Genomic DNA, 23977 nt, shown 5'->3' on the forward strand with positions numbered 1-23977 from the left:
TGCACCATGGAGGTGGGGCTGTGGCAGTGCTCCTTCTCTGGCTGCTGAAACGGCTGGTTTCCCAGGACCTGGCAATGTATGGAAAAGAAACCACAAAAGGGACAGTCTTGGGGTATTGCTACAGAGGGATCTCTCCTTACATGCAGTCTCTGTGGTGCAAATTGTGCTTGCTGCAAAGCAGCCTTTATACTTTCAGGGCTGAAGAATTTGTGGGATACTTTATTTTCACTAGCAGGTCCTGACTGCAGTATTGCACTGTGTGCTCCTGCTGGGTCTGGGCTCTTTAGCCCCAGCGAGGATCCGAAATGCCCGATGTCAGGTCAGACGAGAGCCTGCGGCTTCTGGTGGTGGATGTTGCCCTGCTGATCGGAGTAGTCATCTGTGATGTGGTGCTTGGGGACTACCAGGGTAAAAGCCTTGGTACGGGCTGAGGGTTGCACTCTGCAACCTGCCTTCCCCCAATGTGGGGTGGTTCGTGGTGTGTCCCCACCGGTGTGTGTCCCCTGCTGAGGGGGGAGACACGAAGCAGCCAGTGGCTTGGCATAGGCAAGCCCACCACGGGGACGAGAATCTCTGCCTTGGGTTTCGCCATTCTGATGGCAAGAAGTGGGTCCCCTGGGATGTGTGCATCACGAGCGAGCTAGGCAGGGAGCAGGACTTTCCCATGGTAATTTTTTTTTTGGAGACAAAGAAGATGTAAATAGGAGCTGGACCATGCTTTAGCCATAAATGGCAGTGGAAGATGTGCTGTGGGTCTTGCTGAATTGAGCAAAGAACGAATGCTGTCCTGGATGCTGTAACTACAAATCCTGTGCCTGCATTTAAGCATGACAACTGGGAGGGCGTATTGTTTCATACATGTTAACTGGGATGGTCCAGACTGGTATAAGGGCCAAACCACTGACCAGAAGCAACATCTCAGACCCCCCTTTGGAACTGCTCAGTTGCAGCAAACATGAGGCTGTACATGTGATGAGCCTTTTTGTTCAGCCATGCTGAACTCGTAAAACATGCTTGAAAAATCAGGTCTTTGTTTTTTGGGGGGAATAACCTAAACAACAGTCCTGTTCTCTTTTCCTTCATCAAAGTCAGGGTGTTAAAGCTTCAGACAGTGCAGTTTGTACTGTGTGAACTGAGTCAGTAAATCCATGACTCTAAGTTGTTTTTTATCTTGACAATTTTATACTCTCCAATGGGTATAGTTAATCTTCTAATTTGGAAGACTAACAAATCAGTGATTTCAAAATCTGTTTAAATGGTATGTGATGTTGGATTTGAATTTAAAATTTCTCTATACCTGTCTTCTATTCTCTGCTGTGGTCTGGCTGTATTCTAGATTGCTTCAACTGGTGAAGGACAGCCCCGATGAAAACTCCCTATTGAATGTATTTCCTGGGCAGTACCAGCCCACATGTCCCTTTTTTCCTGCATATCCTAAGGCTGCTTGTTTGATGAGTAGGATGCTCAGGTTGGGGGGGGGGGGTGCCTGCAGCAGAGGATTTCCTTTCTGTCCTGCAGCCGTGCTGATTCCCATGACCCTGGAGATGAGGGGTTGTCCTGAGCAGCCCACGTCCTTCCCTGCCCTCCTGCTTCAGGGGCAGCGCTGGGGAGCGTCTGCCTGTTCTTCCTCTCCCTTGCTTGCCCAAGCATTCGCTTAGTTCTTATTTATTTATTTTTTTAATTTTTTTTCTAAACCAAGGCTTTCCCTCTGTTTCCTTATCCTGATCCTACATGAACATTGGGCTGAGGCATCAGGATTCCTGCTGCTTCGAGATGGTGTCTGGGACGCAGGAATTTCCACCACTTTGTCTGCTAATGAACCTAAGGAACAAATGCTGAACTGTAAATGTTTGCTGTTGGTAGCCAGCAGCAGCCTGCCAGTGCTGCCAGCCCAGAGAGGTTAGCAACCATTTCACTGTGACTGCTGAAGAGCCTTTTATTGCGCATTTAACTGTGCGGTGCCCACAAGTGCCCAGTGAGTGCTGTGCTTTTATGCTCTGTGTGCGGAGAAGTCTGCTGGCAGCTGATGCTCTTTTTCTCCTTGGAAGGGTTTGTGCTGACCCTGGTGAAGGGAGGCGAGATGGGGAGGGCAGGCTGGCTGTAGATGGGCAGAGCTGCCCGTCGCCAGGAAGGAGGAGGGATAGAAAATAAACAGGAGATGCAGACATGTGCAATTGCATCTCCTGAGCTGCAATTAAAGTAGGAGAGTCCGAATCTTGCTAGGAAGGGTAATATTTAACTTGGGCAAATGCTTGTTATGCTCTGTGTTCCAGCCTGCACATGTCGCTACGCCCTTCCTCACAAAGAGGAATTGCAGCGGACCTTGGAGTTGAGCTGCTCTTGGGATTTGCAAAGCCCTGTGTGATCTTACAGCCGTCCTTGGCGTTACTGCCCTGGTGCACAGGTAAACTGTGTCCTCTGGTTTCCCCATCCACAGCATCGTCTGTGTGGAGCTGGGTACCACAAGCGCTGGGCTGCTCGCTGCCCTGGTGTGTGTGACTGCGCCTGGATGACCTGGGGCTCAATCCCACCACCAGCCCTGGCTGCTGCTGGGGTGCAGGGCTCCTTCTGTGGGTGCTTTGGTGCTGCAAATGCTCCGTGAGTTCCCTTGGCCTTCTGAATTTTCCCATGTGTGCAGGGCATATCCTGCTTCTCTTGCTGGGTGTCCTAAAATCGGCGCAGTGTTCTTCACAGTGAGTTGCACAAACACCTTAGCTCAGCCAGCTGTGGGATTGCAACTGAAAGTTGCCATCTTAAATGTGTACATTAAAAATTTAGGGACTATTAGAATAATCTGAATTTTCTTCCCCCTTGCTGAAGCCTCCCCAGGGTCATTTTTGTCCAAGACAGTTCAGATGCAAATTCCCCATATTCAGGTTTTGGTCAAGCATCACTGCAGTCTCCCATCTTCCCCGCTTGCTCCAAGCACGTGCAGGCTGCAAAGTTGGCAGTTTTGGGGAGCGGTGGTTTGTAATTGCCAGCTCAGTGCTGCTGCTGCACTGTTAATTCTTAGACCGTTTAACATATCAGATTATTCCTTCCTGTGCTATTTATAGGCAAAGGGCTAAGTAATAGTGGTGGCATTAATACTAAGTTCCCTAAAAGTAATAGGAACCTCTTACTTAATTGTTCTGGCATTCTCTATGTCTGGGGAATAATACGGTGCCACTGGAAGGCTAATAGAGACAGAGGTCTCATGGTCTGTTAGTGATGGGATGCTGCTATGTTTCCTAGTTAGGTTGTTTACAAGTTCAGACTATCGTAATTCTCTATCTGTTCCTTGGAGGCTTAGTTTGATTAAACCCCTTTGTATTGCTAATGCTAATGGAGTTGAATTGATGCTGGGATCTGCTGGGAGAGCTTAACAAAAGGCTTAACATAGACATGACCCTGCTGGTTTCGCTGTCTCTGGGCCCCACGGGAGGTGTTTGCAGTGGGCAGGATCTCCCAGCCCTGGCGGGGTGCTGGGGTTGACCTGAGCACCCATCCCTGCTGCCTGCAGGACCTTCACCGGAGTCTCTGTTGCATCTCACATGTGCAGGCATCATGTGAGCTCTGCTGGGTGCTTCGTACCTGCTCCAAACGTTGGGCAAAGCGGTTTGTTCAGCGGCAGTTTCCCCGGTTGTGTGTTGCTTTATGGCTGTGTTGGTTGAGATGTGTGCTCCTGGGGCAGGGCAGGGGCTGGATGGGGTCCAGTGGCTCCAGAGCCTCGGGTGCCGGCAGGAGAAGGCTGCACGTTGCAGTGAGACCACGATAAACTCGCAGACAAACCCCTCTGTTCTTCTGTAGTGCTGATGGACTAATGAATTGGGAAAAATGCTGAATGTGACAGAAAGCCCTAAATCTAAAAGCAGAGGAAGACCTGCTCCTTCCTCAGGAAAGCCTGGCCACCATGCCGGGTGCTGATACTGCTGTGGGCGTGCAGGGTTGCCGTGAACCGCCTTGGCCCCTCTTCCTGACCCCAGCCCTGGCGGCTGTCTCTCCCAGCATGGGGCTTGGAGTACCGTGCCATCCCTCATGTCAGGGGATGCTGGAGGAAGGTCCTTTCCGCAGGCGGCGGAAGCGTGTTGGAGTCAGGAGGAAGATGTGTCAGATCTGTCCCCTTCCTTTGTCGGTTGGCTGGTGTGGATCACGCTCAGACCTCTTCTGAATCAACTCCCGAGCAGCAAATTACCCTGCTGCCTCTTCTAGTACATATCATCATGGTGATATTAATTTTCCGTGAGAGAGTCAGCTGTTTCTTGATTAGAAGTGCTCCGAAAATACCAACAGAGAAATGATTACAGGAAGCCTTCAGTGCTCATTTATATAATTGGACTTTACCTCCCTGGTTGAAGTTGTTGCATCCATTCCTGGCTTGGACGAGCACTTGCCCTCTCTGTTGCTTGTGAGCAGGGAGGTTGGGGTGCAGCATCCCCAGGGGTGCGCTGGCCCTGGGGTGCAGCCGTGTGCCTCTGCTCCAGCTGGTGGCGAGCTATAGGTCTGATACCCTGGTTTCCACGTGTTTAAATCCCAGTGGGGTTGACTTGTCTTTAAACAAACTAACAAGAATAATCTTAAGGCGAACGGATTCTTAAATTTATGCTTGTTCTGTGTGGGTAGTGAGTGTTTGCTGGAAATTTGTAGGAAAACAGGCATCTCCCTAACCCTCCCCACCCCCTGCCCCTGACAACAGCTCATAATCCCTCTCCTGTTCTTGTCCTGCTGCTCAGTGGCTGTTATCACTCCGTGTATGTGGTCTGAAGTGCTTCATGCTCAAATGGAATAAAGGCAGAAGGCTAATGTAATTTCTGAGATCATTCTATGTGATTACATTAGCAATATCTTGCAACATGGAGAATTGCTTTATGGCTGAACCCCGGTTCAGGCCAAGTGCACTGTGAGTGTGTGTGTGCACGTTCCCCCCCTGGCAGAGCGCAGCGGCAGCGATGCTCAGCATCTCCTTCCTCTGCTGGTGGCTGTCCTGGCACCACGGCTCTGGAAAATGCTCTCTCGGGTACAGCGGCCCTTGGCTCTCTAGGGTCAGCCAGGCGAAGCTCAATACATTTAACACGTGGCCAATTTGCTCATCAAAAGCGAAGTAAACTGAGGAGTGAGGTTTGAGTTTGGTACAGTGATTCCCAAATGTTGGTCCAGACCCAGGACCCATGGAGCCAATTTAAGCACCGTGTGGGTATGGGGAGTGAAATGTTTTCAATGATGTGTTTTAAATCCGATTTTTTCTAACTGGAATGAATTGCATGTTCTGGATAAGCATGGGGTTTGTGAAGCTTATCTCACGGTGGTGGGTCATTTTGGGGGCAGGAGAAGGGGTTCTCGTCCCTGGGCTGGGGTCGGTACGGTTGCGGGGGGTTTTTGGTTCTGGGCGTGTGGCACGTTGATGGCCCAGTTCGTCTCTGGCCAGGTATCTCCTTAATCCTCCGAGTAAAGGGGTTAATATGTGAGAAGGCAAACTGCTGCCTTAAACAAAGCTGGTGTTGTTTGCGCTCGCGCTCCCCTGGGATGGTGGCTGCAGTGACAGTCTGTTCAGGATTCCCGCTGCAGCTCCGTGCGAGTCCGACCCAGCGAGCCGTGTCATGTGGCCGTGGCGAGGCCCTGCTCCGTCTGCCCGCCGAGGGAGCCGGGAACAAACGGCGCTTTCACGGCGCCCGACAAACCTCCCGCGAATTAAGCAGGGATTGGATGCCGATTTGTCTCTCCTGCTCTTTCATGCTTCGCCAAACCTGGTTCCGCTTTATGCGGTGCGTAGAAGGCACAATGAAGCAGAAAGCGAAATTATTTGTTCGGCATCAGTGAGTTATGCCTCGCCCCTGACTCAAACTCTATGCAAGCTGGAAGGTGCAAGCTTGCTGCCCCCGCTTCCCTTATCAACAGCCTGGTCCTGATAAACATCTCAACTCGAGTGGCTTCAGCTACCCTTTGCTCCGTGCAAAGAGGAGAGGAGCTGCGCCCTGGCTCTTGATTAGCCTTTTGGGTTTTTGGAAAGGGAGCTGGGCAGTCTCTAACCCTCACTATTTGCTGATGGCCGAGGTGAGGCTGTGCAGTGCCACTCTCCCTTACAGTCCACGCTCTGCTGTGCTTGCTTGGTGTGTCGGAGTGGGAGACGGTCCCGGAGTAACGATGGAGTCTCAATATGAGTATGGTCGTTCTCCTTTATTACAGGGTTTTACAGGGTTTATATAGAAAAAGGTGATAGCACGCGCTAGCTACAACATTATTATTGGCTAAGCTTCTATGTCCACGCGCCTTACACAATACTCTAATTGGTACAATACCCCGTTTCATGCGACAGTATCTTATTCTCTATTGGCTGCGCAAACTTCTTCACGAGGTGTCCAGCAGTTACTTATCTCATTCTTCGGCATCCAGGAGTTGTTTGTCAGGCTCTTCTTATCTTCCTTTTTCCCAGTGTACAAGGACACAGCGTCCTTGTCTGCTCCAGCACTTTGTAAACTTATGCTTCGTTCCCAGCTAAAGGCTGGATTGCTCCCATGCTTTTGCCCAGCCAAGAAATCCTCAACAGCTTGGCTTTGGAGGATGCTGTTCGCGTTGCTGGATGTGTTGGTTTGTGCTGCCTCCTGGTAGAGCCTTGTGGTGCTTCTGCCTGCAGCTTGGGGTGGATGCTGTCACTGGGGCAAGATGTTATAAACGTGTCCTTAGGAGCTGTATGCCTCAAGCATCGACCCTTAGTATGTCGCCTTTGCAGTTGAGACAGAGCTGGGATGTGGGCTGGTGAGCTGAAGGAGAAGTTGCCCAACTTTCCGATCTTGCTGTGGTTATCAGGGAGACCTGTCCTCTGCCAGGCCAATGCACAGATCGGTCTGGAGCTGCCCTCTGCATCCTGCCCTAGATCATAAGGCCATGCCAGCCTGATTGCATTGCTCGCTTATTCACCCTTAACCCCTGAATAGCCCCCACTAATCCTGAATAGCCCCTTTCCGCTAACATCTTTTTTTTCCCCAGGGACTCCCATTTCTGTAAGTCTTGGTTGGCAGCTGCCTGGCGAAGCTGGAACTGTGATGGGGAGGGATGCTGGGGCTGGACCACTGGTGCTGGGACGTGATGTGGTTTCATGCTGAGCTCTGAGTAGGAGATGCATGTGAGCATATGAAGGTTTTGGGCTGAGTGTGAGGCTTTGCATGAGGAATTTCAGCTACGTTTGTTTTTGGCCTGTGGTGCCACATCAAAATGCCAGCTTTTCCTTGAGGCTTATCCCCCTGGGGATCTGTTAGAGCGAATTCCCTGTCTTTCTGAGCAGGAGCAGCCCTTGCTGCCTCTCATTGTCATTGCAACAGGAGTATCTTGCCAAGAAACTGCACCAGAGCACACGTTTATTTTGTAGCTGTCACTAACCGACCGGGCGGTTGCTCTGGGTGGCAGAGCTGGCCCTGAAGAGGTGGGTGAGCAAAGAGGGTTTGGGTGCAGCTTTGGCTGAGGCAGCTCCCGCTTGTTGCTGGTGTAACCGCTGGCTTAACGTGCCATTGCTGGCTGCACCACAAAGGGTACATGTATGGGAAGGGAGGGGCTGGAAATGGGCATTTAAAATTGCATTTCAAGCCATTTGGTTGCCAAGCTCTTAATGCAGCTGACCCCCATCTTGCTGAAAATCTGATGATTTCCCATGGCTTGGAGACAGGCTGGGCACAGGCAGCCCCAGGCATGGCATTGGGAGCTCAGGGCATGGTGCGGGGCTCCATTGCACTTTCAAATATTTACTCGGTTGGGTGAAAACGAAATATGGTTGGGATTGGGAAATGCATCTGGGCAGCCTTTCTGGAGGCTGACTTGATCTGTGAGTGTGAAAGGGGAAAGCAGGGCGGGGGGGCGGGGGGGGGAACACCCTTGCTTTCCAATAGCAGTGCCGTCTCCGGGGTGCCCTATCTTATCTGTGCTCCTGGTCACTGCAGCGATGACTGTACCTTCCTGGCACTGGCAGCTGCTAGTTTTGAGCTATTACAGCTTGTGATATGCTGCTGTAGAAAACAAACAGTTATGGACGTTTCCTGGTGACATTTCATCAGTTACTGCCCCCCTCTATGCAGGGTCTCTGTTGTTTCCTTGGCCTGGTGCCCTCTTCATCCTTCCTGGAGTGTCTTTTGACCTGTTTTTTTTAATTACTAGTGCAGAACTGGCCTTCTAGATCTCCCCTCCTCCACATTTTCAAATAAAGATTTTTTTTTTTTCCCCCCCCTTCATTCTTAAGCTTAAAACTTAGCTGTAGAGGGGCTGTCCGTGGCTGGCACTGCAATGCAGAGGGGTGCTGTGGCATGCATGGTGGCTGTCCTGCCGTCCCCACGGGTGGCCGTCCTGCGGGCACTGCTGGTGACGCGGGGCTGTGCCCGCTGCTTTTTGCTTTGGGGCTCGTCCCTGCCAGCGCCAGGTGTCAGCTTAAACCAAAACCTAAGCAGGCTCAGCCTGAGCAGTGCCAGGGCACGGGGTCAGTGGGAAAGGGGAAGGGGGAAGAAACGTGGCTGGGGGGGGCTGGCCCTGAGGACCCAGGGGGCTTGTGCTGCAAAATGCTGCCTGTTCTGGGATGTACGGATTGCCGGTGGGCTCAGAGACTGGCAGTGGGATTTTTTTTTTGTGGTGCCCACTGAGGTACCTCTGCCAAGCAAGTGTCAACCTTTGGTGGTGCAGTCTAGGAACAAATGCCCTTCTCCAGGTATGCAGCTTGGTTTCCTGTTACAGTGATATTTCCTAATTAAAACTCCCTACTTAAGCAGCAAAAGGTACTGTTGTTTAAGCTGCAATGCTGCATTACAGTCTGCATTGTCAGGTCTAGCTGGGTGCGCTCCCCCTGTATTAACAAGCCAGATCTCCAAACGTGCCTTACGCCTCCGCTTCCCGACTCTGTGCCCTTCCCAGCTCCTGTCGGGCAACTGAGGCACGTGTGACCCAGGGATCCTCCTGGCAGGAGGGAGCTGAAACCAAGCAGAAGGCTGGGAATGGTTCCAAAAGACTCCTATTTCTCTTTCCCACAAAAGCTGGTGCTCATGGAAATATTCCTTTTTTTTTTTTCTCCCTTGCAGTGAACACCTACCTCTTCATGATGCAAGCCCAAGGCATCATGATTCGTGAAAACATGCGAACAATAGGAGCTCAGGTGTACGAGCAGGTCGTCCGCAGTGCCTATGCCAAGAGGAACAGCAGTGTGAACGACTCAGGTATTTCTTGAATAATTGTCATTTTGATCAAGGGTTCCATTTCCATTGGAAATTGAGTTGACCTGAACCACTCTCGCTTGAAGGAATTAATTTATGCTGGTAAATGCAGGGTGGGAACACTGATTAATTGGCTTCTTTCTACTTTTTATATATATAAATAATATTATGTATAACATAAAATACGTTATTATATATAGAATTACTGCGTATATATGTACACTATATATATCAAAATTATATTCTTTTTTTATATATATAAAAAACTCAAATGCTTCAAACTTTTATAAGGGGTGAAAATCATGAAAGGTCTCAAATGATGGGATGTTGAGCCAAAAACCTTTTTGCTTTCCAGGAATTCAACTTCTTAGCTTCAACCAGTGTGAGAGTAAATGCTTTCAAATTCAGTGCAAGGATCAGGTTTCATATTTAAAAAAAATGACTTCCCAGGCACATGTGTGCGCAGAGCCCTGGCTCTGTGCACGTGGAGGAGCCTGTGCTCATAAGCTTCACTCTTCCCATGCAAGGATGAACTGAGATGACTTGGCTGGAGATCTGCCACAAATAATATATTGAACTTTGGGCAGAACGCAGGCAGCAGAGTCACAGGCTCCCACTCCCAGGCTGTTCATCATCCATAATATAAAGCTGATAACAGGGTTGCAAGTTTTGGTGTAAATATGGTACAGCGAAGCATAAACGCACGTGGCTGTGTGTGAGCCAGGATGAGGCGTTGCCTTTGGGCTGGTGTGACACCGAGCATGTACCTTCCCTCTTGACATGTCACTGGTGCCTCACGCTGGTGTGGTTGGCCTCGGGCTGCAGCGGTGCTGGGGAGCTCCGCTCGGCTCCTCTGCAAGGGTTCATCAGCGGGGGCTGATCGTTTTACAAGGCAAGATTATTTCCTTATTAATAAAAAATACAAGCTGTGTCCTTGCCTCCCAGCCCGCTGAGGAGCGGGTGGTGCGGCCACCAGTTTGGCTATACTCTGACCGGGAATGGGCATGGGAGGGGAATTAGCAACTTGCACAAGAGATTGATGCCCCAGGTCACCTCCTCTCCCCACCAAAGCTGGCCAGGGCTGCCAGCCCAGGCTATTTTTAAGACTGGAAACATCGAGTAAAGCAGACGCAGGGTGAGGAAGTAGCTGATCCCCGGAGAGGAATGGATCCGCTGCTGCTTGTGGCGATGCAAGCCTCTGTCCCGCTGCGATCCTTGCTCCCAGGGCTCTGAGCCCTCCGAAAATCTGCTGCGCGCTCCTGCAGCAGACAAGGGAAATGGTTATCGCTTTAGCATCGGCAATACCGGTAGTGCTGCTACCAAAATAACTGGCTTTGCTCGGGCATCAAGTCCATCCCAGCTCCGCAGGCGTGGGTCGATACCCCTCCTGCCCCAAGACCTCTGTCCGCAAGGGTGCTTTTAACATATGCAAGTGCTGTGCACCGTCCTTGGGCGACCTTCGCTGGCAGGCAGGTCAAAGCAGATGCATGACGGATGGCAGTGGCATCTGGAAGGCGTGTGGTGCTGTGGCCGCAAGGATTATATTAACGCTGGGATCAGTATCTTCCCTCCTCGACTCTGTTTTTGGGCACCTTGGTGAGATCTGGGTGGGTGGCACTGCCTGGTTAGTGCATCCTCCCCACACTGCTGCATCAGTGTGATGGCCAGGACAGCAAACCCACCTCACGCAGCTGCAAGGAGGGACCCAGCAAAGGCCTTGACTGTCCCAGTTGTGACTCAGAGCTGCTGGGAGCAGCTCCCGGGCTCTCCTGTCCCTGTCCTATCCCGCAGGCAGCAATGGGTGTCGCGTCCTGCATCCCCTCCCCTCTTCCCAGGAGAGGCAGGCAGAGCAGGGGCAGGGATGCTGCTGCTGGGGGGTGAGCTGGCACAGGTCACAAACTAATTTGGGGTAGTAGAAGACCCTGTGACCCCTCTCTGGTTGCCCCTGCTCCAGCTGCATGGGAGCGCTGGGAAGTAGGAGGCTGCTGATGCTTTCTGAGCTGCAGCCTCTCCCACACATCACATGCCCCAGCAAGGGGCTGGGAGGGCAGCAGTTCTTTGTGCAGTGCTGTCTTGTGTGTGTTCTCCTGGGATCTGGGGCTTTAATTTCTGGGCAAATTCCTTAAAAAATGCAATCTCCCACCTTGAACAGCAAGGTCACCAAGCACAGGGTGGTCTGCTGCAAGCACAGTGTGTTTGTCCCCATCCATCTGCATTTATTCTTTGCCCTTAGCTTTTTTTGTGTTGTATTAAAATGGGGAAGTAATTTATAACTTTTTCAGCATTTGCTAATAGATGCGATAACAGGTTTCCTGTTTGGTGAGCCAAGAAGGCTCCATTCTGTGCTTCTGCAAGCAAAACAGGCAGCACTTCGTGCAAAGGGGAGTTGAGCTTCACTATGCATTGTCAGCTGGACTAAGTATTAAGTGTGCACTCTGGTGATAGGAGTTTAATGGGAATCTGGTTATCAAAATTTAGAGCAGTATTGAACATCCAAAATAATATCTATCATACTTGAAAAGTCCTTAGGTTCTGTTTACAGGTCCGTCTTGAGTCTGAGATAGTTTGAGTACCACTTATTTGGGCAGGTAAACAGTATTAATGATGTGATGGTAGGTACTAGCACAATAAAGCAAGCTGAAATATCAGGCCACCAATGACTTGTCCCAATTGATTTAAATGAAAGAGTTTGACCTTGTAGGTAAAGGCAACCCTCCCTGCTTTGCTCTGAAAGATTAAATTGTCACTAGATTATTTTTTCTTGATATATCATTAATGTGGTTATTAGATGCAGCCTTTCTGCTATGCAGAATATACTGTGCCTATGCAATTACTTAAATGTCCCTATCCTTAAATATGACTTAAATTCTTAACTCTTAATCTTAGCAGATTCATTCACTTTGCTACGCTGTAATTCTGGGTTTATTAAATTGCTCTTAGGATAAGATGTGTGAAACCTTTTTTGCAATCAATATGTTCTTGCAACTAAATGTATACTTAATTTGAAAGGTTATAGCTGCTGGTTAAAAAAAAATCTGAATTTCATACTGGGTTCAGTAAAATAACTTAAATCTGGCTACTTACTGTAAATTGACTTTGCTGATGGATCACCTGCAACCTTTGTGTCCAAGGCTTTGCAGAGCTGCTTGGGCAGTTTTTGGGGGGTGGAAGGTGGGACACTAGACCTTCTTTTGTCCCTGGGTGCCTGAACACCAGCTGGTTTGTACTATGCTCATAAGAAATCAGGGCTGCTCTTGCTTTGAATCAGCATGGTGAATGTCAGCTCCATGGCGTGCTTCTGCAGCTAACCTGCAGGAATGCCCATGCATAAGGTAATTGGAAAGGATGAGACCTCCTCCTTGTCCTGGTAGTCCTGGGAGCTGCCTGCGATGGGACTGGGTGGCTCAGCCCTAAATGGCCACTTTCCAGGACCTCTAGGGTGTAAGGTTGGTGCTGGTGCTCTGGGACCAAAAGGCCAACCCTCTGCTAAACATTTGATGCTCGGAGAAAGTGGAGAGGCAGCATCTTCCTGTAGCAGCTGATGCCTTACTACAGGCAGGGAACTTTTTCTAGTGCCTAAAATAAAGGTCATGCTTGGCTGAAGATGACTTTACTGTAGAAAGCAGAAGTGCATGGTTATGTAGATGTTTTAAGGAGGTTTTTACAGGTGTAGCAGGCTGGAGGGGTTTTACCCAGGAGGTAAAAGGGTGCAGGGGAATGGGGGCGGCTGGAGAAATGAGCTGTGGTGGGCACTGCTGTGACTGTTGGGGCATGGGGGCTCCTCTGCTCTTGCATGATGCAAACTAGAGGAAAGGCTGCATGTAACGTGATAGTTTTTATTGATCCTTCAAGGAGGACAAGAAGCAGGACTTCCCTTTGCAGGCTGCTGCACTGGCAATCCTTGCTGGCATTGGGACCCGCCTGGGGACTTCCCCCTCTGAGCCCATTAGGAAAGGACCCGCTGGCGGAGCATGGCCCCTCTTGCTGTGCTGTGGTCCTTCAAGAACAAAGTGCTAAGTAGCTTTTCCTTCCAAGCGCCATGTGCTCCTTTGCTTTGAGCTGTTTGTGATACCTAAAGGTGCCACTCAAAATTCTTCCTTTGGCTGGAAAACGTGAAGGTTTCTTTGGTGTGGCGTTGTTGAAGGCAGCCAGGGCTTCTGCGGCCACCTGCCCCAGGATGGGGATGAGCACCCAGCTGGGTTGCAAGTCTACGGCTCATGCCGCATGGGGACACCCCCATCCTGTTTGGGACATCCTCAGCCATGGGTGGCTTTGGAGTCTGGTCTCAGTGGCACTGGGAGGTGGCTGGAAACAACAAAGACCTGCAGCTCAACTGTAAACTTTTCTTTCTCCTTTTTTTTTTCCCATTCCCCAGATTATCCTCTTGATCTAAACCACAATGACACCTTTCTGCAAGCCACAACGTTTCTTCCTGAAGACTTTACCTACTTCCCCAACCACACCTGTCCTCAGAGGCTCCCTTCTATGAGTGAGTAGCATCCCGATGGCCCCGTGCCCCTCTCCTCCTCCCCATGGCTTTGGAGGGCACATTGTGGTGTTCCCTGGCTCACCGGCATTGCACCTTTCCCTGCCAGGCACCTGGGGATGAATGGGAGTGCTGTTCATCGCCTCCTGGGAAATCATTGTTTACCCACTCACACAACTTAATCCCTTCTATGTTGGAGGCATGTCTCCCTGCTGAAGCAGGAGCCCATCGCTTGGCAAACACAAACAAAAGCGGGATTGTGTGCTGGGAGCCGGTGAAAAGGCTCGGCCAGCCCTTTTCCAGGGGAAGGAAGTGGTGGGTCCCAGCCCCGAGCTGTGCTGGGTACAGCTGGGCAGGGGCTGGTGTGGGAGACAGGCTGGCCCCCCCCCGCCAAGGGAGCTGCAGCAGGGAGAAGTGCTTCCACCAAAGAAAATTGGGCAGTGGAAAATTGGGCTTTGGGGGGTAAGTGTTTCCTAAAAGGGGGAAACAGCTCTCTGCTGAGGTGTGGGGTTTTGTGTCTGCTGGAAACCTGTGTAGAGGAATAGAGGGGTGCCCCAGATCGTGTGGGTGTCTGATGGAGAGCCGCATCCCACAGTGGCCACAAAGGCTGAACTGAGCCCAGCTGCTGAGGAGATGGAGGTGTTACAAGTCATGCCAGCAGTGTTTCTTAATCAGTTTTGTTGGTGTTTGGGGAAAAGAAAGGACTGCCTGTGTGCAGCACTGGGGACAGTGGGCAGGGATGCAGCAGAACACTGCCCCGAGCTGCCCCAGGACCACAGCAGTTCCTGACCCGCTCTTCTGCTTCTCCCCACTGCCTCCGCAGAGGGCCCCATTGATGTAAATATGAGCGAGATTACAATGGAGGATATCCACCAGTTCTTCGCAAAAGACCCTTCCATCAAGCTGGGAGGCCACTGGAAGCCGAGCGACTGCCTGCCTCGCTGGAAGGTAACCGGGGAGCTGGGCAGCCCTGTGTCCTTTGCCGAGTGTGGGGGGATGGAGAGTCCCAGGCGGGTGGTGGGAAGACATTAACGGGAACGTTTCTGATGTGCTGCAGCTCCAGAGTAATGAATATAAGGATCTCCAAAGTGTGGGGCTGCAGCGTCTGGGGAAGAAATGCTGAACTCGAGGGCCGTTTTAGTGATGCTTGAGTCAGCTCTGAGTTTCTGCAGGGACTGCTAAGGAGTCGGGCAGTGAGCTCGCCTGCCTGCTTCCCCACTGCTGAGCCCCCCACAGCCCTGTCTGGGGTAGGATGTGACCCAGAGAGGCAAGGTGGCACTGCTGGGGACTCCCATCCCCAGAGGGAGATGGCTTAGGGCAGTGTGGTAGCAGTTGCCTGGCCCCACTCCTGCTGTCCCCAGCGCTGGGCAGAATCAGTGGAGGGGGGCTGTGGGTCTCCCTCCTGCTCGAGGTTACGTTGAATTTCCCCAAAGCAACAATTCCCCAAAAAGTAAATACGAAATCCACATTGTGTGTGTTGGAAGGGTTTTAGCCCTACGTGGGAGAGCTGAGACACCATGTTTGGTGCTCTTCCTCCTATAATGCCATACCAGCCAGTCCTGCTCCCCAGCCTGGGGGTTGGTTGGTAGCAGGAGCTGCTGGTGCAGTGCGGTAAGAGCCATGTCCTCTCCTTGTCAGGTGGCGATCCTGATCCCATTCCGCAATAGATACGAGCATCTTCCTGTCCTCTTCAGACACCTTATTCCCATGCTGCAGCGGCAACGTTTACAGTTCGCCTTTTATGTTGTGGAACAAGTGAGTGAGCCCTGGGGTGGTTGGGGTGGCAGCCGCTGGGGCATGGATGTGCTGCGCTCAAAGTGTGTCTGCCAAAGCTGCAAGTGTAGCTCTCTGCTGTGTCCCAAGGAGTTTACCTGCCAGATGACACCATTTAACCTTTGGCAGGTTTAGGGTTCACGTTGCAATGTGTAGGTTCCCCTATTCTGCCTAAAAGTGGCACAGCTAAGACATGTGCTCCAAAATGACTGTTTTTATCTAAAAAATAAAGTAGAGATTCAAGGCTTTAAAAAAAGTCAACTTTGAACCAGGTATTGCAGTTTAAATAATGCTGTGTTATTTTGTTTATCTCTAGTAGTTCTGGGGAGCGTGCCCTAGGCACAGGAATGGCCTGAGCAGAGTTATGCGTTTCTTGTCTGGGCACTATCTGGAAGACTTTCATGAATGTAGAACATAAGACTGTCATTTGATGTGTATGTGAACCTGTCACTTAAGCTATCTGACTTCATCTACCCAGTAAATGTACCTCCATATTTAGCTCTATCTTAAAAAGACTGATGAAAATTGTTTTGTTTTTTAAGTGTCTGAGTAAGACTTTAGCATCCTTATTTTTGCTCCTGCACAGTAAATTGAATATTTAAGTCTTGTCTGATCTTGCCAGTCTGTCTGTTCCAATACATAACTTCCTTTTGTGGCACTGATGTGGGAGCTGGTTGCCCTCCGCAGTTTTCTAGACAAGACTGAGAATGCACGTGTGGAGCACGAGCTGCATGGGGCTCCCCTTGAGAAGGAACTTTCTCCCTCCTAGGCTGGAAACCAACCCTTTAACCGTGCCATGCTCTTCAATGTTGGCTTTCGGGAAGCAATGAAGGACTTGGACTGGGACTGTCTCATCTTTCATGATGTGGACCACATACCAGAAAATGACCGTAACTATTATGGGTGCGGACAGATGCCGAGGCACTTTGCAGCCAAGCTGGATAAGTACATGTATCTGTAAGCACTGTTCTTCCTCCCCACTACCATAATAGCTAAGGAGGCAGTGTTAGATTTTTTTTTTTTTTTAAAAGGCAGAAGATGAATCTCGATTTGCTTCTCAGGCTTTGTGCAAAGTGAACATGAGAGGGAAATAGCAGAAAGCATCCTCACAGCTCAGGCTTTCCCCATGGCAGGTGGGAGAGCTGCAGCGCTGGTGGGCTCTGCCTTAACCCCTTTTCTCCACTTAGGCTCCCTTACAATGAGTTCTTTGGTGGGGTGAGTGGCCTGACTGTCGAGCAGTTTCAGAAGATCAACGGTTTCCCTAATGCCTTCTGGGGCTGGGGCGGCGAAGACGATGATCTCTGGAACAGGTATGGGCTCAGCTCAGCCAGCATCCCTGAACTCTGCTTCTGATGGTGGTTCTGCGAGCCAAGCTTTGCATGTGCTGCAGGGGGGGAGGTGTTGTCACCTCTGCAGCCAGCGCTGGGCTTGCTGTGCCCATTTCACCCGGGCTGGGGAAGAGCCAGCCTGGCTGTGGTGGCTCAGTGGAAATGGGGGCCGCTCCAGCCTTTGCAGGCAATGGGTTGAAAGCAAACAGAGAAGTGCTGGTTGGGAGATTATTGGCTCTGTGTGCAATATCGCATGCTGCTGAGCTCAAACTGGTCTCGGCTGAGCTGAAGCCTTGAGGTGCCAAATGCTGTGTGACGTGCCCAGAGCCCAGGCTGGAGTGGGTAGGTTTGCATAGCTTATCTGCTGGGTGGAAAGGCAAAGCTGCTGTCGGAGCCCCAAGCGAACTAACTGGGCAGCCCTGGCAAGTGCTGACAGCACAGCAAATGCAGTAATTGAAATTTTTTTTGTTTATTTTATTTCTTCCCTTTCTAATGCAGAGTGCAGTACGCAGGCTACTCAGTGACTCGACCAGAAGGAGACACAGGGAAATACAAATCAATTCCCCACCATCATCGGGGAGAAGTGCAGTTCCTAGGAAGGCAAGTAATTTTTTTTTTTAAGAATTCCAAAGCTCTTTACAAGTCTGTACCATGTACAAGGCTCCATGCAGCTTTCTGAGGGCAGTAACAGCCTTAACTCATGAAGGAAACTAACTGTGGGGAGATGGAGGCAGAGCACTGCCTGAATTCCTCCATCCCTATGTTTTATACCCTGCATCCCTATGATAAGGGGTCCTTGCTTTGTGGTTGTAGCTGCTTGGATGCCACCCAAAAGAGAGGGTTGTCAGTGCAGCAGGCTGGGGGCCTGTACTGTGTCTCCAGGGGGATGTTCCAAAAGGGGTGGCTAATGCCAGATGTCAGAGAAGCTTCTGTGTTTCTAGAAGAGCCTGATCTAAGTGTTGAAGGAGGCATTGCTCAGCCTGCAAAAGACAGCAGGGACTCTCCCGATGTGTGGCTGCTGAAGCATCAGGTATCCCTGGGAACACTAACAAAGTCCAGTAGCAACACCCTGGGTTTGCACTATGAAGGCAGTTGCTGTTGCAAAAGCAACGTCCCCCTGCGGTGTTGTTCTTTGGTAGTGGACAGTGTTGAGCGGTTTGAGTCGGAGAGTGATACTAGCACTGGTTTCATCCTGTGACGGTATGTGCAAACAAGGAGATGGCAACAGCTCCAGCACACTTCCACCACCACAGCACTGAGATGGAGCAGCTCACCCCTCTCCATTCTTCTGTTCTTGCCTCTTGGTCCCAAACTAGGGTGAGTGTACAGAGCCCCTGAATTCAGGGTTTGTTCTTTTGTGAGACTTTGGAAATCCATCACGAGCAGTAACTGTGCCCTGTACCTAAGGAGCACAAGTACTGCATGAACATTTTGTCTTTTTTTTTTTTCTCAAAAAGCTAAATTCTCCCTGGAGCTGTCCAGGAGCCAGGGTTGTGTCAGAGAGTACGAAGGTTGGTTGAATGCTTTTGCCTGGGGACCTTGGTGGAGTTTGAGTCCTCTGAAAACTATGCAACAGAAAACTGGAGAAATACCTTTTTCACAAACAACTGCAGGAATTAACACTTATAAGTGATGAGCTGCTGGACAGTGCAAGCTCTGTTCTGCAGAAGGGCTCCTGGCCACTGCTGGCAGAAAAGGCAGTAAGGAGGGTTTATGTTGCAGATACCATTTGAGCTATCTGCTGGTCCTCTTTTTACAGAAGACTGATTTTTGGGGGAGTTTCCGTTTGAGGTTATGCCATCTTTAGCTCTAGCTTTCATTAACCTGCCAGACAGAATGCAGCCAGTAAGAGATGCTTCTTTTGTTCCATTCTTGAAAAAAAAAGTTGGTTTTGGCTTCAAAAGCCATATTTAGTTAAACCCTTGAAGTGTGGAAGGCTGGCAGTGCAGTGGGATTGAGCTCTTGTTCCTAATGCTTCCCTGGTCTCCTCCTGGCCCCAGCCAGGAGCCCTGGTTCACTGTCAGCAGGAGCTGTGGGTCAGGGGTGCGGGGGGGGGGGATCTGCAGTGAAGACGGGCAAGGCAGTGGTTCACCCCAGTGAGGCTGGTACCTGTGCTGCTGAGCGCTCCTGCCTCCACTGCTGTGTCTGGAGCCTGACTCCAGCCTAGGCGAGGCTTAGCAATAGATTTGCTCTGTGTCCTGCCTCTGCTTCCCTCTGCTCTGCATTTACCCACAGGCAAGTACTAACTGCTGCTATCTGAAAGCCCTGCTGCTTCTCCCACCCAAGCAGGGAGCAGGGGGACCCAACACTTCTCACTGTGGAGAAGGAAAGTGTTTGTCAAGACACTAAGTGTCCTGCCCATGTTCTGATGCTGTGACCTCTTTGAAACCAGCTTTGGCCCTTTTCTCTTTGCTCTCACCCAGCATCTTCCTCCCAGCACGTCCCTTCCCTCGTGTTTTTTCTGTCCCCAGGTCTCAGCTCAGCTCCCACTCACCCTGGTGCTGCCAGGCCCCCAGCACTGTGGGGCAGAAAGTCAGTGTCCTGTCCTGCTGAGATGTTTCTGCTTATTTCATTTTTTTCCCTCCCACCCTTACATGTTAGATCTTATCATGCTGCCCCTAAATTTGATTGAGGCTATTTTTGTGCACCACCTGCCATTTCCTTCCCCAAACCATCATTTTTACAGTTCTACTTCCTTATCCCCCAGCCTTCGGACTAAAACCATTTAGTTCTGCTCTTTTTTGTGGTCTAGTTTCTTAAAAATGGAAAGGACCACACCACCCATCATCTGCTTTTCTCTGGGATGTTTTGACTGGTGAGGGCTTGGCAGGAACCCCTGAGCTCAACAGCCTCCTGGGAATGGGTCTTGCAGGCTTCAGGCAGGAGTTACAGGGTTTTTTTGACAGCTGAGTGCTTGCTGGTGGCACAGAGAGCATTTTGCTCTTCATCAGGTGATGGACTGTAATTTTCTAAAGTTTGGGATATTTACCAATATAGAATATAGAAAATGTGATGGTTATCTTTATTAAGTGTTCAAAAGTTCCTTGTTTTGTAGCTGCTGCTGGGACTCACCATTTAAGGTGTTTTAGTAGCATTGGGAGGACTTTGCAGAACTCTGTGGGATATGTGGAAGTGACTCTGGCCTCTGGTTCTCATTGCACAGGTATGCCTTGCTGAGGAAGTCGAAAGAAAGGCAAGCCCTGGACGGCCTCAATAACTTGAACTACTTTCCAAACGTCACGTATGACGCCTTGTATAAGAACATCACTGTTAACCTGACACCGGAGCTGGCTCTGGTGACCGAATATTAAGAGGAAAAAATAACTTTGCTCTGCCCTTCACCAAGAAAGCATCACGCTAGACTTTCTTTTCCAAGGGTTATCGAGGACAAGCAACACTTTGTCTAATGAAGGATCACAGTATTTTGGAGAATAAGGCTGAAAGTGCACGCACAAATTGCCCTAGCTGTACCAATCCAGCCCGATACTCGTGCAGTGAGCTCAGCAGTCTCTTTCTTTTTTCTGCCACTTGCTTTCTGGGTTTCAGGACAATGGTTCGACCTGCTGCTCTTGTCTCCACATTCCTCCTCCAGCAATCTCTGGCACTGGGACTCGCCTCGGATGCGCTTTCTCCTCTGGGAAGCAGCTCAGCTGAGGGACTCTTGCTTCTCGACGGCGAACGTCGGGAGCGATTCAGTCGGCAACTGCCCTGGTGGGAGATCAAATGACTTCTGATACCGTTCTTCTATGTCTGTGCAGTTTTTTAAATGACCTGCTTGAAGTATATACAACAGATTCGCTTCTTAAAGAAGTGTAAGTGTAAATATGCTGTGTAAATTGCCCCTTTTTATTTTTCTCCTATGGCTCAAGTCCAAGCTAGACGTTTACATACAGTCACTCATTTTAGTCCTGAATTCTGTAAACACTTGTGTGTGCATCACTGTACTTGTGCAAGGTGTTCCCTTTTAAGCCAGTGAGACTGCTTGCATGATTTAAGCTGTGCATATGCAGGAATGTCTGTGGGACAGGGCCCTGAACTTTCCAATGTAGTGGTTGAGAAATACAGCTGTATCATCGCTCATTCCAGGAACCACAGGGGTGGCATTTTCCAGGGAGAGTGAGGAAATGGGAATATTTATGAAAAAACTCCCCTTTCTGTCACTTTTGCAACATGATGTGCAAATGAATCCAAAAGCCATATGGAATAAAATCCCTTTCCTGTTGCTCTCTATCCCACTGATGACAAGCGTGAGCTTGGCAGATTGCTCAAGAACTCGCATCAGTCCTGCCCACGTGCTGCCCTTGGGATGGGGCAGCTGGCCGCACCAAGCCCGCCCTGCACCGGCAGCACCCTGCCGTCACTCCTATAATGTGATGGTACAGTTTGGGAGGTTGTTTTAGTTGTATTTATTGTGTAAATCTAGCAGCACACTGAAGTGTTGTCAGAGCCGGGTAGTGCACTTCATTATCACCGTTGGCACTTGGCAGCACTTGCACAGGCACAGCTGGTGGGGCAGGTTGTCACAGGTTAGTGAGAGAAATGAAGGACGCGTGAATCAAGCTCATGAAAACATGAGGACTGGGAACCAGAGAGCTTGGTCCAACACCCCATCCAAACTGGAGTGCCCCTTCCCCACAGCTGCTGTGGGCAGGCTGGGCGCTGGGCTCTCCTCCCCACTGACACTCAATCCAGTCCTTACGCAGCACCAACACAGTCACTTTTACTCCGACTTAAAAATAAATACATTGGGGGTTGCTTTTTAATTTGTATTTATACATAACAATGGTGGGTACTTAACCTCTGAAGTACTTTAACTTTCTTTTTATTGCGTTGTTTGCCTTCAGTTTCCTTAACTTCTCATGGTTTACATTGTTTTCTTGGTTCCGTGGACATATGATCCCCATACACATCTGTTGTGGGTGTGACTGCCCAGGGCATTCCTAACCTGTATCCAGAAAACGTTAGTTTAGAAAACACGAGTTCTTGTGTAGATCTTATCGGCCGGTATGAGAGGACAGCGAGCCTGCCCTTGAAAAGCGCTGATAAGTTTGTAACTTAGGTTTAAAGTCGTTGAACTTACATGTGCTTTAAACTCGCTTTCCAAGGGGATTCAACTGGGTTATTTATAGGCAGAGGTGAGGATTTGCTTTTTACGGCGCATATAGCAATAAAGACTTTTGCTTCTGTATCTCGATCTCTAATTCGTGTGGACCCTTTTCAGATGCTGAACCTGTGTTGCCCTGCCCCTCTTTTCTTTCATCTTGAGACCTTGCTAGAAATCTGTCTTTGTTTAATGGTGCTTCAAACAAGGAATGTATTTCAACTAGTCCAAGTTCACTACCCCAGGAATCATGCATGTGTGTGTGAGTAGGTGTTAAACTACCTTAGTCGGGATCCTCAGCCTTCGATGTGTACCTGACACCCATCGCACCTTGTGTTGAACAAAAAGTCGTTACCTCTGTTCAGAAATGCACTCTATGGTTGGCACAAAAGGGTCCACGCCCCCCCCCCCCCCCCCAGCAGCACCCCTCTTCATAGTTCCTTTGTTCTAATCACGTTGAAATTTTTTTCCCTTTTTAAAATGTGGAATATCTGAAAATGTGCACTGTTAATCTTAGCAGCTATGTCAAATACTGTATAGTAAATGTAACTGTTAAAAACATACTGTCAAGCGCATGTGCTGTTATGGTGTAAAAATTCTCATATTAAGGAGAACCTGTACATATTCTGGCAGCTGAAATTCAACAAGGCCACTTGTTCGCCCCTTCCATGTCAACACCGTTAGTCCGCCCTGCTGGAGGGCAGGTCCTGTTTGATGCTGATTTTTTTTAAATGCAAAACTATTTATTGACAGTTAATTATCTGTAAAGCTCTGCTTCTTTAAGGGAGGTACTATCTGAGCAACAGCCACGTGCTTTGGGTTGCTCACCATCAGAAGTGGCTTTAAACTTTAAAGTAGATTTCCATCATCATGGCTTTTGAGCTTACTGTTATGTTTTTAAGAGGTGCCAGGGGGACATTTTTGCACTGAAGACTAGTGTTTTAAAACACACACACACTTCTCAGCAAAGCAATCCTTTGTGTCATTACATTTATTTACCCATGTGTTTGTACATTTTTGTATTTGTTAATTTATGAATGATTTTTTCAGTAAAAAATACATATTCAAGAACAAAGACTGCAGTGGTTGCTTTTTTATATGAGGTTGGCATGTGCTTTTTTTTTTTTTAATAGGAGGTGAGATCTGTAAGCCCAGAGCGGTAAGTGCTTATGAGAGTTAATGAGTGGCAAAGGGTGAGCCCTGGATGCTGAAGGCTGATTAGAAACTTCTCATTAGGGCTGGCCAGAAGTAAAATTGAGTGTAGGATAGGGATGCTCCCTGAGCTTTTACTACTGTGTATATGCTAAAGCCTTTTTTCCAAGCATTTGCTTCAGTGTAGTACTGATGGAGGGGCTGGCTGCTTTCGGGCAGGTGGGTTTAGGAAGATACTTGGCTGAAGCTGGTGCAGGGCTCGGAAATGACGGTGATGAGGGTTAGTAATTAGATTTTTTGATCAACAAACCCAGGCAGACAGACAAGCTTCCTTGCAGCAGCTTTAAAATATCTTTCATGCAGCATACAGGCATGCTAGAATAAATAGCTGGCAGCCCTGGGTTGTTCCAGGCCTTGCCTTTATTTAGCTCTCCATCTTCTGGGAAGCTTCCTCCCACCCACGGTGTTCGGCTGGAGCCTGCAGGGTGGCAGGCTCCTTCCAGCTGCTGCCACCCACCCGGGGATGACGGCCTTGCATCCCCCTGGGCTTGCAGGAGCAAGGGTGGGAGCCTCTCGCTCCTGGCTGTGCTCTAGTGGGAGTCCCTGACCTCAGTTTGGGGGGATCCCTATGGCTGTGTTCCTCCATGGATCGCCCAGCTGTAAGGGGTTCATTGCCTGCATCACGCCTGTGGGGGCTGGGCTGGGCAGGGGCTGGAGGAGATGGAGGCGCACGTAGAAATTTGGGGTTGCCCTTACACAGGAAAAATGAGAAGGGCAGGGAAGCCTCTAGCCCATGTCCGGGGTGTGTGCGTGGGTCCCCCTCACCGGAGCCAGCTGCAAAAAGAAGAGCTGGGAGCAAACCCCCTTTTGCGTGGGCTGTGCCGGCAGGGTGCCAAGAGGAGCCCTGTCAGGGACTGGCATGGCAGTGCAGCTCCAGCACGGCCACTGCTGCAAACCAGTAGCTGCAGAGGGAGGC

At 49.9% G+C, this 23977-nt stretch overlaps 1 protein-coding gene across 1 annotated transcript; it reads left to right on the top strand.

Moving 5' to 3' along the window:
* Window positions 1–305: 305 nt before the first annotated feature.
* B4GALT5 (UDP-Gal:betaGlcNAc beta 1,4- galactosyltransferase, polypeptide 5) lies at window positions 306–20249 on the top strand. Its single transcript, XM_010569788.1, has 9 exons — window positions 306–420; window positions 9030–9164; window positions 13537–13650; window positions 14471–14595; window positions 15286–15402; window positions 16190–16377; window positions 16608–16730; window positions 17247–17348; window positions 19912–20249. Exons 1-9 carry the CDS (start codon window positions 306–308, stop codon window positions 20057–20059), a joined length of 1167 nt encoding a protein of 388 aa, XP_010568090.1. The 3' UTR covers window positions 20060–20249.
* The last annotated feature ends 3728 nt before the right edge of the window (window positions 20250–23977 follow it).

Source organism: Haliaeetus leucocephalus, unplaced genomic scaffold, assembly GCF_000737465.1.
Source record: "Haliaeetus leucocephalus isolate CR32 unplaced genomic scaffold, Haliaeetus_leucocephalus-4.0 Scaffold273, whole genome shotgun sequence".
Taxonomy (NCBI): Eukaryota; Metazoa; Chordata; class Aves; order Accipitriformes; family Accipitridae; genus Haliaeetus; species Haliaeetus leucocephalus.

Bases quoted from the DNA above. Each gene is read 5' to 3' on its own strand.
- B4GALT5 (XM_010569788.1), top strand. From the start codon at position 306: ATGCCCGATGTCAGGTCAGACGAGAGCCTGCGGCTTCTGGTGGTGGAT. The intron at 13,651-14,470 runs GTGAGTAGCATC...CTGCCTCCGCAG, and splicing joins TCAGAGGCTCCCTTCTATGA to AGGGCCCCATTGATGTAAAT. The intron at 16,378-16,607 runs GTAAGCACTGTT...TTCTCCACTTAG, and splicing joins CTGGATAAGTACATGTATCT to GCTCCCTTACAATGAGTTCT.